Genomic DNA, 18,752 nt, shown 5'->3' with positions numbered 1-18,752 from the left:
CTCCAGTGAGTCGGCCAGTGGATTCACCCAGGCACTTCTGTACGCTCCTCCATCTATGGCAGTGCCATTGGGCGGCAGCTTCCACAGCAGGTGAGTCCGGTGCCGCAGCCTGCCCAGTGTTGCTACCTCCGTCCTTAGCAATGATATCTTGGCTGTACCTATGGTTCAGATTAATCAAGTCCAATGTGAGTTCGACCCTTGAGGGGGATTAAACACACCCATTATTGGGGGTCAAGTCTTTGTTGAAGGGGCTCTGTGATATTTTGGAATCGAGCCTCTCAGAGCCTTTCTAAACTGTGGCCTCCATTTTCTCTGCCTGGCCACGCCCACCAGCCCCTTATTACAATTTGTTCACCGAACCGCCACATTTGCAATAAGGCCCTTTTACTTCTGCTGTTTCAGTTGCTACTGTTATTATTTCACACCCCTCCTAAAGATATAGCCTGGCCTTGGCGTGCTCTACAAAAAGAGGCACAGGGAGACATACCGGTGCCTGTCTCATCTATATAATTGTGATCACTGTGGGTAGCCACTAATCATTTGTGTACTCCTGCAGAGCAACAGTTATTTCCTCACACGTACCTTACAGAAATAAATCACTAATAGGCACTAGCTGAGAGAAAAGTGCCAATCTGTCTCCTTTAGAAAATAAATCATATTTTAGTTTTGCCTGTCAGTATTTGCTTTATGTGGCTTTGTTAGGAAGATGATACAATGAAAATGCTCCCCAATTCTTGAACAACATCTCATTACGCTGATGTACAAGAGACTCTCATGGCTGATCTGGAAGTATGAAAGGGCTGACAAGGAGACATGGTTCACGGCCAGCTCTGTCACAAGCTTTGACACTCTCCTCCCTGATGGCTACAAGATCGTCTCTGCACCCAGATCCAACCGTTCCCGAGGGGGCGTAGCCCTGATCTTCCCAGAGTGGATTCCTGCCTCTGTCATTCCTACGCAGGACTACTCCTCTTTCGATTGCCTCATCTGCAGGCTCTCTCTCTCTCCTGGCCACTCTATTACTGTGGCCAGGACTACAATCTATCGGCCACCAGGTCAGATCACCTCCTTCCTCTCTGAGTGGGTGGACCTCTCCTGCTCCCGCCTATCCTCTATCACTCAACTCCTCCTTCTTGGAGACTTCAACATCCACCTGGATGCTTCCTGTCCTTCCTCTGGACACTTTCGCAACCTCTGTGACTCTCCCTCACTCTCTATCCTCCCCTTATGGCCGATTCGCTCTGCAGGGTACACTTTGGATGTTCTGATCTCTTCAGACCTTCCCCTCTCTAACCCCTCACCACTCCTCGCTCCTGGATTGATCACTTTCTCCTTTCCTCTCATCTCATTGTCTCTAAGCCAAGCCAACTCCAGCACTGCCACCCACCTTCTCGGTTATACGGCCCATGAAGCGTGTGTCAGTTGAGGCTTTCGCTGCCACTTTTTCAGCCTCCTCTTCCCTCTTTGGCTCACTCACATCCTGACACAGCCCTTGCCATACTCCATTCTGATTTATCTGATACTCTTCATGTTCTTGCCCCTGTCATGAGGATCCGCTTGAAGCCCGAAGACAAGTGCAACTCCTGGTATGACTCAGACTTTGTCACTCTTAAACACAAGTGCAGGGCAGCTGAGAGGAAATGGTGCACTTCCGGTGCATCCTCTGACAAACTGGCCTGCCGCCTGCTCCAAAAGCAATACCGGCTGTCTGTCTGCACCGAGAAGAGAGCCCACATCCAAGCCTGTGTCTCTGCGGCATCCAACAACTCAGCCAAACTCTTTAAAATCTGCAAGGAGCTGGCCAATCCTTCTGCAGTCTCAACCTCTCCTGTCCCACCCAAGGCCCTCTGCACAGCCCTGGCTTCTCATTTCATCTCTAAAACTCAGGACATCCTGTCCTCTCTCTCTTCCTCTCCCCCTCCTCCCTCTACTCTCTGCTCTTCCTCTGGCCCCCCTGTGGCCAACTCTCCTCCCTCCTTCTCTGCCTTTCCCCTGTTCTCCCCTGATGAGGTTTCTAGACAAGTCCGATTTATGAACGTCTCATCAAAACAGCTTCTCCCCTGTTCCTCCAAAACCATCAAGGATCCCATTGACACCCTTGCTCCCACTCTGTCTGACTTCTGCAATCACTCCTTCACCAGGGAGTCTTCCTTTCCCTCCTGAAGCACTATCTTGTGCACACTCTTCTTAAGAAACCCTCAGCTGACCTCTCCTGCCCGGCTAACTATCGCCCGATCTCCATCACTCCTTTCCTGGGCAAACTTCTGGAAAAGCTGGCCATCTCCCAGCTAAATCTTCACACTAAATCTGTTGGTTGTCTCCATGACCATCAGTCTGGCTTCAGAGCATCCAGATCAGAAGCACGGAAACTGCTCTCCTGAACATCTGTGAAGACCTGCTCTCCAACCTCGATTCTAATACCCCCTGTGTCCTCATCTTACTTGATCTCTCTTCTTACTTCGACGCTGTCAACCATGCTATCCTGCTCAACCGTCTCCATGATAACCTGGGTATCACCGATCAGGCCCTGGCATGGGTGACCTCTTTCCTCTCTGATCGCCCTCCCAGGTCCAACTTGGATCCTTCCTCTCCTCTATCTCCATCTCTACCTGTGGTGATCCCCAGGGGTATAAGCTTTCTTCCTGGCTGTTCAATCAATAACTGGATCTTCTTAGCCATCGTATTGCAGCTCACTGGCCCAACATAGAATGCTATGCGGATGACACTCAGCTCATTTCAGGGTCCCTTCTGCCACCTCTTCTTCTCTCATTTCTGACTGTCTGTCCGCTATCCAGGAGTGGTGTTCCGCCAACGTTCTCTGCTTTAATGCTAGTAAGACGGCGATTCTCCTCATCGGCACACCTGATCCCTCCTTTCCTATCACTCTCTGGCCAGCCTCCCTTAGCCCTCTTCCTGGTCTCACCTGTGAGGCTAAGAACCTCAGGGTTTTCTTCGACTACACACTCTCCTTCTCCCCTCACATCTCTGACATCTCTAAGAAGTCACACTACCAACTGCACCTCCTCAGAGGTGTTCTTCCTTTTCTCTCCTTCCCCCCAGAAGCTCACTGTCTCTAGAGCTCTGGTTCTCTCTAGGCTGGACTTCTGCAAAAGCCTCTTTCTAAATCTACCTGCTTCTACTCTCCACCATCTGCATCACATCCAAAACAGAACTGCAAGACTTGTCCTTGGCCTCAAGCCCAGGGATCGTATCTCTGCAGCACTGAAATCACTGCACTGGCTCCCAGTGGCTGTGATGATTAGGTTTAAACACTCTGCATTGTTCACAAGGCCTTCTGGGACCTGGGGCCTCAATACCTTCAACTCTCTCTTTGTAAATATCTTCCTTCTCAAGCTCTTCGCTCCTTCTCCTCCAGCTCCCTCAGGGTCAGTCGCTTCTCCAAGCAACGAGTTGGTGGTAGATCTCTTTCTTTGGGTGGGGCCTCCCTCTGTAACAGCCTCCCTGCCTCTCTGAAACCTGAGAAGAACTGTCTCCAGTTCCAGAAGCACCTCAAGACCTTCCTCTTTGCTTCCGCTTTCTCTCTTCCTCTCCCCTGCTGGACTCCTGGCTAAAACTGAAACTGGATTGGTCACCAGGTTACCCTCTGATCTCGGGCCCAAGTCCCCGCCTGTTGCACACCTGCACTGCTCCGCTGGCAACCCTTGCACTTGGGGTCTGTTTCTGTATCCCTACAGTGCCCCTACCAGCACTTGGTCACTAGATGTGTGAACTTACCCTTGCACTTGCCACCTGCTGCCCGCACTTTTTTAAATTGTTTTTACTGTTTGATCCCATGTATTGCACTGCCCCATCCCCCCTCACACTTTTCTCCTCCCCCTGTATCCTGCACTCGTGGGATCTCAATGTCACCTGGCCTAGTAAGATCGTTGTCTCTGTCTTCCCTTTGTTCCACCTCCCTTGCCTCGTCGTGCCTTGAAACACTTGTGTATAGGCACGTTATAAATGCCACATCATATCATATATCATACTCAAATTCCATCATGAATGCCAATGGTAGAAACGGATCTTACCCAGATTGTTCAAGGTGGTATAAGTACTGAACTTGGCCTCCAATTAGGAACAGTCATGGAGCCTCCATTCACCCACCTTCCTTCCCATAGAGAGCCTCTAAGGTTCCAGCACCTCCACACCAAGAAGCAACCAGAGCAACCACCATTTCAGTGCCCAGAACAAACACAGTCATTTGCGCTCTTAGATAGATCCAAGAGCGGGCAAGTGCTGTCAGGAATGCTTGACATTCCAGCAGCGAGTTCCACAAATCCTAAAGCCAGATCATAGATAGAAGAGCTAAATCCTCACCTGCATCAGACTTGGATATCAAGCACAAAGGAGCCGATGCGAAACTCAAACATTGAGCTCCAGGACCAATGCAGCCAGGGGTGTTGCTAGGTTTGATCCGGGGCTATGCTAATGTCAGGACTGTCGGACTGGGGGCTAGCTATCCTTTTAGTTGTAGCTCCTGAACTTCTATGCGGGGCTACAAACAAAAGACCCGGGGCTAAAGCCACCGCACCCCCCCACCCTTAGCAACAACATGCAGCCCTGCCAGAATTTCCATTTGAGCTGAAAAGAGCTGAAATAGGCTGAAAAGCTATCGAGGAATGTATCTCAGACACTGAGTAAAACCATAGCCAGAGAAAGAGAAGGAGTTGAGAGCTCAGCATTGGACACTGCCAAGACCAGATCAAGAGAACTAGAAGCAGTGAAAAATCTCCTGAGGACAACAGCTGTCTCAGACCTGAGAGAAGACCAGAGAGGAAAGCTGTTATCAGAGGCAACATATCCTGGTCCTGGAGGGAAGCCCATGGCTGGTGGCTAGCGACATCAAATACTGACAAAATCCCTAAGACGGGGTAGGAATGCAGCTGGTGATAGTGGCCCTCTGTATTGCTACTGACTCAGGAGGGATACCCACTGCAAGAGAGTGATGCTATCTATGCCTAATTCTGAACCTAGCCAATATGGGGAGGACATGGATACTGGTACGAGTATCAAGGGATCATAATTGGCCCATTAGGGCGAAACATGGGTAGTGAATAACTATATCTAATCCAGTTGCACGCTAAGCAAGGGGGTGGAAATATATGCTGTTGGATGAGTCAAGAGGCAAGCCGGGTGCAATATCTATGGGACCTGTGTTCTGTAGTTTAGAGATCAGCTGCGCACCACATCCCCAAGAGTGTAGGTTTGAGCCAGGAAGCAATGAGGGTGTGAACGCCCCAAGATTGGGCTTTAGTTTAGAGGATCCTGAAAGGACCAGTTGCCCTAGAGGTAAACTAGTCGCTGTCAATGTTTTCAGCAAATGTGACTACTTCAGTAAAATTATTCTTGTTATGTTTTAGTTGGGGAAGGCTGACAGGAATTCATCCAACCCCATCCTTTCACTTCTAAATAAAAGCTTTGAAATACAGTTCTTGCATGTTCTGTTGACCCACCAGCACCTATCATTTACTCTTTCTCTTCTTATGTTTGTGAAGATAAATATGCGGTTGCTACACATAGACATATATTTTTAAATGCCCTGGTTGGTTTTCCTATGAATTCTGCGCAATGTTACCAATTATGTTGAAATACATTTGATTTTTAGAGCTGTGCAATATCATAATTCATATGGACTAATAATTCAAGTCTCTCTTCTTGGCACAGACTTTGAACCTGTGTTATTTTTAGTTCTCTCCATCGACATTATTTTTAGTTCCTAGTGAAGTTATGTCAAGGGGGTAATGCTGCTCCTACTGGAACGTTTTACTGTAAAAGTTCTTGTTAAGCACGGACCATAAAACGTACATTTACCAATTCAAAAATAAATAAATATATATACTGCATGTTCCTTGCAGTCCTCCCATCACGTAGAACAAACATGGCATTAACAGACGGCCATCTTGGAGTAGCCATACGACACATTTAGGCTATTTTTAGAGTTAAATGTAAGAAATTGGCGCTCACCATAGGACCCAACCCTGCAGCCGCGTAATAATAGCATTGTTGGTGCAGTGTAAATACAGTCAGATCTGTACCCAAAGCCCTCCTTCTGCACCCTAACTTTGCTTGTGCCCATGATTAAGCTTCTGGGAACATAACTGCCCACATTGCCCGCGTGAATGGATACAAATGTTTAACTTCTAGAGTAGAATCTTTGAATCCTGACAGTCAATCTTAGTCTGCTGCTTGCAGGGAATAATGATAGTTTAGCTCAACATTCTTCCAAACGTGATAGGAGACCAGATCTCCATGGTTACTCTGTGCGCCCCGCCCCCCACATCTGCTTTCCCAAAACTTACTTTTCTCGCCTTCTCTATATCACATTCATGGGCTGCTGGGTGCAATCTAAAAGGAAAAGTCTCTGCACTTGCCTCCCCCCAGTGTACTCTGCTCAGTGGCACCATATTGGAGCCAGTGGTGGAAATCCTGAAAAAATGTGGTTGGGTATCCCACAACACAAGGGACGGGGTGGGGAAGGAGTTGGGGGGGGCGGGGCCGAGAGGGGCGTGTTGTAGAGGTGGCGCGTCTCGTAGTGGACATCCAGCAATGCTGGAATACTTTAAAAAAAAGAAAAAAGAAAAAAAATGCCCTTGACGGCAGCATTGCCTTTTACCGGGACTTTGGCACTGGTGACACCAGTTCCAAAGCCGTGGTAAAAGGCAATAATGACGTCAAGGACGTTTTTGTTCTTTTTTTACGTTTTGCAGCGTGGTTCATGGGCTTGGGCGGCTGACTCTGGGCGGATCCCGAGATTTGCCCTTGCCTTTGGTTAAGGCCAATAGGTTGGATTTCTGCGAAGATACATTTGAGGATTGCTCATGGCTGCAGGTGTAGCTGCTTAAATAAATTACACTGGATAATGGGTGGGAGGGATCTGGAAATGGTAAATAGGTGCGGAACAAGACTGGCATTAAAGTGTGATCACAGCATTTCCGTATATGTGCAGGGATGCAATCAAGCGGTAGCATTGAGGGGGTTCACGGCAGCACAAGAAGACTCTGGGGATCCCTCCTGGGAGAGTAGTTAGTTCTTAAGGGAAACAATTTAATCCAGTTACTGTTTTAATGACCTTCATTTCTGGGGTAAGGACGTCCAGTGTTGGGGAGCAGGAGGGTGAAGGGGATGTATGTGATTTCTTTTTTTTTAACTGTTTATTTTGTGATTTCTACAAGAATATTTTACCTAATGGAGATTTCACTGGATCCGTTTAATAGAAAAACGAAATTTACTTTTTACTTTTTCTATTTTTTTTATAACGCATGGGAGACCTCCTGCAGCCCCCCTTAACCCCTCCCTACCCTATGCCCTTACCCCACACTCCTCATATTATGCACTATACATATACCACTTTACCTACCATCTTCAGTGAAATAAATTCAGTGAAATCTCATTAGGTATAATTGTATTCAGTGAAATCTACGGTAACGGGGTGAAGGAGCAAAACTAAGAGGCACCACAGTGTGGACCGGGAAGGTTAGATTGTGGGGAGCCTGGGAGCATAGATCGAGAGGTGGTGAGCAGCAGGAGACAGGTTCAGCTAGCTGGGGCAGGGGGGATATTTGCCAATCTATACATGTAAACTCAGAAAGAAGGAATTTAAATAAGGAGAGAGTTTGCCTGGATGGCCACCCACATGAAGGCAATTGGCTGAGGTGGCCGAGAATCATGGGAGACTGTAGGGTTTGGTTTGGGAAGCAAAGTTCTACACCATTTTCGAGAGGAGCAAAGCAGTGGAGGGCAGGTCCCTTGAGAAGCAAGGAGCAGTCTTATTATAGTCTGCTGAGCCCGAGGGTGGCAATGAGGGTTATGGTTAAGTGAAAGAGGAGCTGAGCATGGACTATAAGGCTCTTCAGGGAGCTATGCCTGGCTTTCATAGCCGTCCAGAGGGTGAAGTGCTGAAGGTTCAGGTTGCTGTTAAAGAGAACCTCCCAATTGTTAGGCTTGCAGGAATGGGGTAAGGATAAGGAGGCCCGCGAGGAAGGGCATAGGAGAGGAGTAAAGGGCTGTGGCATTGAAGGCCTAGATGATGATCTGGCATTAGAAAGGAGGATACAGAGAGATACACATCTTAGACAGGAAGCCTAGAAAACAGGGTGTTATGCATTATTGGAAATAATATCTCTGTTCAACATGAAATAACCTAGACATTTTTGTTATGTTATGGTGTGCTGTAGTGTGCTGTGCTTTGGGTATTTGCAGTATGTGTGTGGGGGGTTGGCACAGGTGGTCCTGGGATGCTTCCAGTGACAAGCTTATTTTGTGCCTCAGGGAATGGATGTTGGTGCTTGAGATGGGGGTCTCCCCACCCAATGCTGCACCTGTCGCTTTGGATATCTCCAGACAAGCATGCATTTTTATTTGATTTATTTTTTGCATTTATTTCAGCGCACAAAGCCCTGAGGCATCTCAGCGCTAGTTACAGAAAGTGCAGTGTGTAGATCATAAAGTGCAAGATCAGATGTGTAGGTTACAGCATAAGGTAGTTCAAGGAAGCACACAAGGGAAAAGCCTCACCACATGGTGGGGGGGGGGCTACTTCAGGTGTGCAAACAAGCATGCAAGACAAAATCAGTGTGTGTACACAGTCTGGCAAAGCCTCACCACATGGTGCTACTTCAGGTGTGCAAACAAGTATGAGAGCCCAATGTTAAACATCAGTCAGGAATTGCATTTGGAGCACAATGCTAAAAAGACCACCAGGTAAGCATGGTTAGCACAGGGCTGTATGACAGTCAGGTAGGTCACATTAGAATTATCTGCGTTCTCAAATGAGAAAAGAATAGCCCTAAGGCGTCTGGGTACAGTCAGTGGTTACAGCGGTAAAGAGTTTGTGCCCTGGCTAATGGGTCCATCCTGGTGACGTGGTGGGGAGACATCATGCTTAGGCGGGAGCAGGGGCCAAGCCAGGAGAGCCACTCCCAAGTGGCTCGGGGCTAGATTGGCGATGGACGCACTGGCGGATGTAAAATAGATAAAGAAACATGTATGGTGCAGGCCTACCTAGGATGGGACAAGGTCGGCTGTCTCGCCAGTGAGTGAATCGGCAGGATTGTAGAGAGCTCCTCTGAACAAGGTAGAACTTGCGGCAGGGTAGATACAGGTAGGGGTGCTAGCTGCCAAATGGCTCATGTGGTTCTGGCTTGAGCTACGAGAGGTTTAGTTAACGAAGTGAAGATCCGCCGGTACGGCAGAGCGCTAACAAGGGATGTTCTAGGTAACGAGAGTGCCGGGTACCCGGGTAGATGGGGATGCAGCCAGAATGTGGTTTACTAACCATCAAAGCAGGGTAGAATGCAACAGGGAGTGGGCGTGCACAGATTACCTTATACAGGGCGCTTGTTCTAGCACATCTGACCCCACATGGATGTGGAAACCCTTCCATGCACCTCTGACATATGTAGTGCCTGGAGCATGTGCATGCTGGAAATACGAAGTGATGGACACCTTTGCAATCCATGTGCAATATTTTTTGACAGATTGCACCTGTTCTTATGTGTTACAGTGAAACCAGACACAATCTGACAAACTATTACAATGCCATGGATATCGGAATCATGTATATGGGAATCACGGCTATGGGAATCATGTATATGGGAATCACGGATATGGGAATCATAGATATCATAATCATTGATATTGGAATCATGGATATCGGAATCATAGATATCAAAATCTCCATGCATCAAAGTACTACAACGCCATGGATATCGGAATCATGGATATCAGAATCTTCATGCATCAAACTATTACAACGCCATGGATATCGGAATCAAGGATAGCGGAATCATGGATATCGGAATCACAGATATCGGAAACATGGATATCGGAATCATAGATATCGAAATCTGCATACGTCACAATTTCTATGGCCGTTTTTAATGGGAGCCAATCCATGGATGCAGCTAATCCAGGATATGCTTCTATTTTTACTGCACCACTGTTCAGCAAGAGCCATTTCTGGCATACAGCCTTATAATGAACTTCCCATTAGGACCCGCAGGACTGTTAGGAGTGGTGCCTAAATTGTTTGCATGTGTATATTTTTTAATCAAGGATGGCTTTTAATTATTGGTTATAATTTATGCAGCAAAAATCATAAAAGCTATATTTGTATGTCCAGGAAAATACGGTATTTTTAATTGAAGTAAGAGTGCTGTGCGTCTCGCTTTGTCTTGGCATTCTGCCAGCATGTCTGGCTCTGAATGAATTTGTTGAAACGTGAAAAGGCTGAGTGCAGTACATAGCTTCCCATCTTCTTTCCATTTGAAGAATACTGCACAAACAAGGAGGAATGTGGAGGAAAGCAGTGCTCCTCTGGGTTGCCATAGTAACAGGGAACACCATTCACAGGTGCCATATGTGCTATGGACCACCTTTACAACCTTTGAGAGTGAGATGATAAAGGTATGGTGAGAGCCTGGGGAATGGGATGGGGGTCATCAGTTTGCCAGATATTCATTGGAGCAGGACAGCACTAGGGTGACCTTTAAAGTCCCTCCCGGGGAACATCTTCTAAATGTCCAAACAGAACCTCAATTCATGATGTTTCAGATCGTATATGTTGCATGCATGTATGTATGTATGCATGTATGTATGTATGCCCTGCATTGTATATACACCAATCTAGCCGTGATGCAAAGGAGCACTGTACAAGTACTACAGTACAATTCAATGGATACAATTAGAAGGATACACTTCGAATTGTACACTTGCATTGTATTCTTGTATTGTACTTGTCATTTATATAGCACTTGTTACTATTATTATAGTCTCAAAGCTCTGGTAGTGAAAAGGCCCTAGGAGGACTTAAGTCCAGAGTGTTGGAGATCACAGAGTTAGGATGGGTGTGTGAATTTGGCCACGATAAGCCTTAGCTGGGCTGATCAGGGTCCGGTAGAAACAACCTATGAAGATCAGGCACGTGGATGGGTGTTGACGGGTGTCAGAGGATGACCTAAGTGCTAAAGACTCGCTCTGTGTCCAGCGTGCCTGAATTTGTCATAGGTCTTCGCTGCATTCTGCTTTCATGGTTGTTGGGGCATAGTCTGCTGTAAGGCTTACAAACATTAAGGGCGCGATTCATGGAATTGTGCGCAGAGATCCCACAAAGCCTGCGCGCCAAGAACAACTCTGCGCAAGCCTGCGCACAGAGGTTTTTCTGCACGCTACGCATATTCATGGAATGGTTTGCGCAAATTAACCATATACACAAGTCACGGCCGTAACGCCCTAAACGTGCCCCCACGCAAAGCAAAAACAGCCAGAAACAGATACCTTTGCATGCCCCCGGGTGCGAATACATGCACCCTATAAACAGTGTGTGGGGTACCCTGCAAGCAGGCCTGCACCTCCGGGACCCTGCAGGGGGTCCCTCATAACTGTTACCGGCACCCCAACAACATGCGTACGATTTATCGTAACAGGTAAAACCTGGAAAATATGCGTGCAAACCCCTGTAAACCATTCCCTGTACCCCGCTACACTGCGTACGTGCACTGCTAATATAGATCAGAACCCCGGCTGCATATATGCACCCCTAAATCCGACACATGGTTTTACATCTGCCCAGTGAATCCTATGCGCAAGTGTCTGTAAACCTGCCTGCGGGTGGCGGATAGTATGAGGGCTTTTCGTGGCCATTTCCCAGCTGAGAGGTTGTGTGGTTGGATCCATGAATACGTATTGTTCTGTGCAATAGTGGGTATGTGATGGACTGCCTGCGGGCCGTCACTTGTAACGCCCACATTTTCCCTTGTTCTTCCTCATTTTCTGAGTTCTGACCCCTTCCCTGCCCTCTCTGTGGTGTCTCACGCAAGCACTCGGCCGCTCACTGCACCTTGCCGAGCCTGCGCAAAGTCCCTATAAAGTACAAAAAAGTGCTGCGCAGTTGATTCCATGATCATGATTTTGCATGCAAAGTCCCTATTTTCTGCGCAAGTAGTGCCATGAATCAGGCCTTAAGTGTCCAGCTAGCAAGAATGTTGTCATAGGTCGTAGGTGCATTTCACTGTGAAAGGATGGATAGCCATGTCTGCAGCAGATTTCCACCAAAGTGGTGCATTTATGCGTACCAAGAGCACCGATAGGGCTTATCTTTGTTGTCGCAGTGTCGTCAGACAGTCAGTAAGTATTGTGTACATGTATACGTACTCTCCAAAGGTATTGGAAGGAGAAGAAGAGAGGGGAAAAATAGTTTTTCCAACTAAGATCTGGGTTGTGCTTATGATATGATATGATAGTTTATTTATATAGCGCCTATACACAATGTGTTTCAAAGCGCTTCACGGCAAGGGAGGGAACAAGGGAAAATACAATGACATTCTTACAGGCCATGAACATTAAGGATGTGAAATTAACTATTGTACTCAGCCTGACGACATTTCAGATAGTGCAAGAGCTAAGACATAGATAAGGAAGGGAGGGGGAGAGTGGGAAGGAAATGGAAACAGACAGTCGACTACTGTACTAGGCCTGACAACATTTCTGGTAGAGCCGGAGAAAAACAAGCGGTGAGGGAGAGGGGTGCAGAAAGGTAGGCGAGGAACAAAACAAGCGACTATCATACTAGGCCTGACGACATTTCAGATAGTGCTGGAGGGAGGGAGGGGGGTCAAAACCAGTAAGGGGAGGGGGGAGGAGACAGATGAGGTTGCTATCATACTAGGCCCAGGGACAATTCTGATAGAGTAAGTGCATAGAAGAAAGTAAGGGGAGGAGATAGGAAAAGGGAAAGGAGGAGAGAACAGAGAGTTAGGAGTCAAAAGAGTGGAGAAGCAAGAGGGGAGAGTGAATACAATTGCAGAAGTTAGTAGTAACACATAATGTTGCAAGCCAGGATACAAGATGAAGATGGAACAGCATGATTCAGGGCCACCATGAGTACAAGATGCAAAGGAAGTCCAGAATGAGAGTTGAAAAAGGGTGACGCACCGTGAATGAATGAAGTCCATAAAAGTCAAATCCAGCATTGGCCACAAGACGCTGATGGTGAAACCAGAATTTATCAGGACAGACTCCTGCAGAAGTAGGCTTGAAGGGGGGGCAGGGTAGAAGAATCAAGCAAACAGGCAACACCTGTGTGCGAGAATGGTGGGGGCACAAGGGAACATCACAGGTTGATCAGAGGGGGTGGGGATGGCCTGTGGGGACAGGGGGAGTAACACATGTTGGTGCATGTTTACCTGCTGTCTGAGCAGGGGGTCGGGCCCTGGGTCCTCCTGGTCCGAACAGGAATTGCCCTTTTCTTCGTCTGCCCTTCGCTTAGGACGCCCGGGCGAGAGACGCCTTTGATCTATTAGTTAACAGCTGGAAGGGAGAGGCAAGGCTAAGAAGGTGGGTGGTGCTTAGGCCAGGTGACCTAGTTCCACTTGCACCTGCTCCCCATCTGCAAAGGAAAAGAGGCTGGAGGGCTCTTTAAGTAGGGAAAAAGAGCGGCAAGCAGGAAGGCACCAGGTGGGCGGGGCTTGCTAAGTGGTGAAAAAGAGTGGCAGGCAGGAAGGCACCAAGTGGGTGGGGCTTAGGCCAGGTGACCTATATCCACTTGCACCTGCTCCCCATCTGCCCACCCCCCACTTATGGGAGTGGTGGGTGATCCCTTTTATTTAGTGATCACCACAATCAGAAATGAGAGTCATTTAAGGTACACTAGTACTTTTTGGGAGTTCAAGGGATCACAGAACGAGAGTGGGGGTTTACATCTGGGAAGGAAGAGAATGCTACGGGAGTCATTCCAGAGAGCAGAGGTTCACAAGGCAAGTGTAACTGCAAGTCTAGGGAAGGGGGACAAACTGCACATGCATATAAGAGAACGTAGAAAGCGCAGCAGCAAAGACTGTGAGGAGGACGCAGCTCCATCGCAGAGGATCAGCAATGACCTGACATTTCGAAACATTACAGTTGTGCAGTTGTAAATACAGAAAGTTACCCTGAGGCATCTCAGGTGATCGAGAGCAGAGCAATGGAGGGGCCATAACTTTAACAGAGGCAAGGCAATCCTTGTGTGGCCGGCGCAATGGGTCGCATGCTGCACACCCTAGTGTAGTGACGAAATCATGGAAGCATTGTCAGCACCATTAACAACAACTGCTCACTACTGGAAGACATGAAAAAAGGCAGATGCAATGCCACTCTGTAGCAGTGGAAATTAAAGTCCAGGCATCCTATGGTGCATGTGCACATCTGCAAAGAGAAGTGATAGATGAAAGATGGAAATGCAGTCAGGAATCATCCATAAGGGGACTGAGAGGCAGAGAATATTGCGTGCTGAACATAGTAGTGAACAGTGCTACCAGTGCACGGAGATGCACATTATACTGCATGCTGGACCGTATTATCAATATAATCATGTTTACAACGTATGTGCCCCATTCATTCACAATCACAAGTCTCCGTGCATTGTGATCTTGCCATCCTTCAGTCTCGGTTTTTACCTTGAGGCCAGGCGACAGCACCTCTTTCTTGTGGATCTGGACAAACGCAATGGCCATTATAACAGCTATGCTGATGAGCAGGAACAGGAAGGCCACCACCACTGGAGTCTTGGAAGGCATCCCGGTACCTGCAACACAAAGGCATGTCATGACCGGTCTGGAGTCTGCAGGCGTGCAGCACTAGGTCCATGGGTACAGAGCAGAAACTGTATATGCATGCATGTTGTTAAATGCCACAAGCAATCCATGCAACTGACGACAGGGTTGGCGTTTAGGGTCCAGGAAATGATGGGATAAGTGAAGATGATACAGGAGAGTGAGCTTGAATCTGCCATCTCTATAGGAGTAGCTGAAGTCAGAAAGTGATGGCAGGAGTATAATGGGTATTGACACAAAGCGCAGGCTGTCTCTAATTCTCTGTCCTGAACAGCCACCGACATCATGAGTGCCATAAACGACAGAGATGAATTGACCTTCGACCCACACGGACAGTGTCCCTGCAGGTCCTCAGGTGGGGCACTGCAACGGATGGAGGCCTGCAGTCCCTGTAGTCACTAGGTAGCACCCACAATACGCAGTTTTTTGTGTGTAAGGCTGTGATATCCCTACTGTGAAAATAGTTTAGACACTGGGAATAATATTTGAGCCGTCCCTGAATACTAATGCTAACACCAACGGTGTAGTGAACAAGGCACAGTACACACTGCAGTTTTTAAGGTTAGTTAAACCTTATGTTTCCGAGGCAAACTGTGCCTCTTTGGTACATGCCCTCGTGATGCCCCGGCTGGACTATTGTAATGTCCTCATGCTGGGCTGTAGCAGTAACAACCTCAGATGAGTCCAAGTCCTTCAGAATGATGCGTCCTCATTGTGAAGAATGTTCTGAGACATGAACCTATTTCTCTCCAGAGAAGAAGTCTTCATTGGCTCCCTGTGGAGGCTCGTATTCAGTTTAAGGCCTTGATATGAGTGCATGCATGGGCAGACCCCTAGTTACCTTAAAGAAACTGTTAATATCTGTACTCTGACTAGGTTTACCAGATCTTGTCAAGGAATCCACATTTCAGCCCTGAGGAGTAAGAGAGCTCGAAGACTGGGCAGGACCTTTGTTTCGCAGGTTTCCCCTTTGAGGAACAAGCTGCCTTCGTCCCTTCGTGCTGAAACAGATCTCTTGAAGTTTCGAAAGGAAGTCAAAACTGTTGTTTTTGGTTGCACCCTCTCTGGTGTCGTTCATTCTAAATTCTGTCATCTGATCTCTCTTCTTTTTGCGCCCTGATGTCTGCGGGCTCCGTCGCATTATAAGTCCAAATAACATAACATAATAGCACAAAGGAGCCCGACTAATAAGGGGGCATTAGAGTGACAATGTCAGTGCTCTCTTTATGTGCTCATGCTGGTCGTGTGGATGCGGGACTCGGGACGGAAGTTATCAGTCAGTTTCACTCAATGCTTTCTGTGCAGGCAGAAGAGGATGCAGAGCCGGAAACTCTGCACTTGTGAGTGATGATGTGGGCATGTGTTTGTGGTAGTGTGAATACATGTGTGCAATGTGTGTGTGTGTGCATGTGTATGCATGTGTGGGAGCAGAAACGCACTATAAAAATGTGTTTTACAGAGCAGTGCTGGCTTATATTGAGCAATATATGCACAATAGTGTGTTTTACAGACAAGTGCTGGCATATGTTGAGCACTATATTACAAAACGATGCAGTATTGGATCTTCTCCGAGTCAGCCTTTTCATAGACTCTGCCCCAGGCTCATGCTTTTTGCCAGTGACCCACGTTCACAACCTGGGATTTCTAATTGATTCAAAGATTTTAGTGAATCCCCAATGTTCTGATCGAGTAAAACCAGGATTCCATACTTTGTGCCTACATTGAGAAATTAATTCTTTCCTTTCTCATAAGCATACCATTCAGAAGGTGCTCCCATTACTAATCCCACGCATTGACTACATGTATGGTGTCTATCTCAGCCTAACAGCTCATTTGATCTACCACTGACAGACGCAACGGAATGCCACCACAACACTAATTCCTCTAAGTGCCGCCGGACATAGTCTCCAAAGCCCTTGATCGACTGCATTGGATCCTTGTTTACATAGCCTTTTGGATACTGGCCCTAGGTTTTTCTAAGAGAGAAATTCATATGTTATATTATGTTCACAGTGTGATGTGATATGATATTTTATTTATATTGCGCTCGTACACAAGTGTTTCAGAGCGCGACAAGGCAAGGGAGGGGAACAGGGGAGAACAAAACAACAAACTTATTAGGCCCAGTGACATTGAGAACGCGCATGTGCATGGGAGAGGGGGAGGGGAAAAGTGCATGGCAGGGGGGAGAAGTAGAAAGTGCGGAGCAGAAGAGAACAGATTGATAATAGATAAATAAATAATAAAGGCAATAAGCAGTGGTAGTTCAGCCAGCAAGTGGCAAGTGCTGTGTTTAAGGCAGCAGACAGAGCATGTCTGATATGTGCAGAATGAAAAGAAAGGGGGTGGGGGACTGTATGGGTACAAATACAGATCCCAGTGCTAGGGGTGGCCCAGAGGCAGTGCAGGAGGGTGACAGGGTGAGCAGGTACCTGGGCCCGAAGGACAGAGCGTGGCCAAGTGCACAGTGCCGAGGGAGAAGGCAGGTCAGCAGGAGAGAGGCAGGGCAAAGGCAGAAGCGAAGAGGAAGGTCTTGAGGTGCTTCTGGAACCAGAGATGGTTTTCTTCAAGTTTTAGAGTGGCAGAGAGGCTGTTCCAAAGGGGGGCCCCAGCTGAAGACAGAAATCTACCCCCAGCTTGTTTTTTTGAAACGGAGCGAGTTAGAGGTAGAGGAGTGCAGAGCTCGAGAGGGGAGGTATTTACGGAGGGTTAGTTGCAGGTATTTTGGACCCAGGCCTCAGAAAGCCATGTAAGCAATGCAGAGGGTTTTGAATGTAATCCTTGCATTCACTGGGAGCCAATGAAGGGATTTCAGATCTGGAGAGATACGATCCCAGGGCTTGAGGCCAAGGACAAGTCTTGCAGTCCTGTAGTCCTGTTCTGGATTAGTTGTAGAGTGTGGAGAGGAGAGGCCAGAAGATTTAGAAAGAGGCTGTTACAATAGTCCAACCTGGAGAGAACCAGAGCTTGGGAGACAATGAGCTTCTGGGGGAAGGAGAGGAAAGGCAGAGTACCTCTGAGGAGGTGCAGTAGGAAGTTTGACTTTTTAGAGACATCAGAGAAATGGGCAGAGAATGAAAGTGTGCAGTCAAAGATGACCCTGAGGTTCTTAGCCTTGCAAGTAGGGGTAGGAGGAGGGCCAAGGGAGTGCATTCTTATTTTTAACAATTCACCCTGGAATAATCTTGCTCTTGCACTTAAAACCACAACAAGCATGTTTAATTTAGGAGACCAATAAAATCTCTTTTGTTCAGTTTATTTTACTTCGATGCTTCTCTGTTCAACCTGTTGACTTTCAAGTCCTTCTGAGCTCTGAGAAGCTATGCAGCAGTGTGACAGCCATGCAGAAGTGGTTAACATGGATTCCTGGTCAACATGTCTTCAGATCATTGTTTTTACTATCAACCGTTCTTGGAAAAACACTTTGCAAGCAATATATTTGGAAAAGACAGCTCTTCAAACTGACAACATCCCAGGATCTGCACAGGCAGAAACCGTGTAACACCCTGCTGCACCCCCTGCAGCTGTAGTACGATGAACAGCCAGCAATGCTAATATAAGTGAAACATTTCCATCAAAATCGTGGTGCAGCTGAAGTCCTAGCGCAAGCACATTAAGGAAATACTTGCCTCCAGCTGTGCAAGGCATTGTGGAATTGCAATGAAAGCCATGTTTTAATTCAAAGCCATACTGTAAACGTGCTGTGCCCCTTTTGTTTTTAAAATATCCCCTACCAATGTGTTATGTTATGTTTTCCAATGTGTTAGTGCGCCCATCATCACCTGTATACTGGACTCCTCGTTATCCAATGCACCACAAAGCAATAAGAATGTAAGCTCCACTACTTACAACCTAATCATTCCTAGGCAAATTAGACCCTATCTATCCATGTGGCATTGAACCAACATTGCCTGAGCTGTAGCAGGCACTAAATTAGACTATTGCAACGCCCTGTATGCAGGTGTTATAGATACATCCATTGCCTGCCATTACTAGAGAATACCTCTGCCAGAATTCCACTAACATGCCCAAACGTTCTCATATTGAACCAGTTTTAGGGCTCTCTATGCAAGCCGGGATTTCATTCAAACCCGTTACCATCACAGGTAAAGCCTTATATGGCTGTAGGCTATCATATATTTAACAGCGTTTGAAATGGCATAT

The 18,752-nt window shown here is 47.3% G+C and overlaps 1 protein-coding gene across 1 annotated transcript in view; it reads right to left on the bottom strand.

Moving 5' to 3' along the window:
- The window catches only part of ENTPD3 (ectonucleoside triphosphate diphosphohydrolase 3), a 357,567-nt gene that overhangs the window by 218,315 nt on the left and 120,500 nt on the right, over window positions 1-18,752 (bottom strand). Inside the window, exon 2 of the mRNA XM_069648766.1 lies at window positions 14,433-14,560. Within this exon, the coding sequence (XP_069504867.1) occupies window positions 14,433-14,552 (120 nt within the window). The 5' untranslated portion in view covers window positions 14,553-14,560. The remainder of the gene's footprint in view (window positions 1-14,432; window positions 14,561-18,752) is intronic.

Source organism: Ambystoma mexicanum, chromosome 2q (genome assembly GCF_040938575.1).
Source record: "Ambystoma mexicanum isolate Mex_15411 chromosome 2q, UKY_AmexF1_1, whole genome shotgun sequence".
In the NCBI taxonomy this organism is placed as follows: domain Eukaryota; kingdom Metazoa; phylum Chordata; class Amphibia; order Caudata; family Ambystomatidae; genus Ambystoma; species Ambystoma mexicanum.
This window is presented reverse-complemented; position numbering and strand designations above follow the sequence as displayed.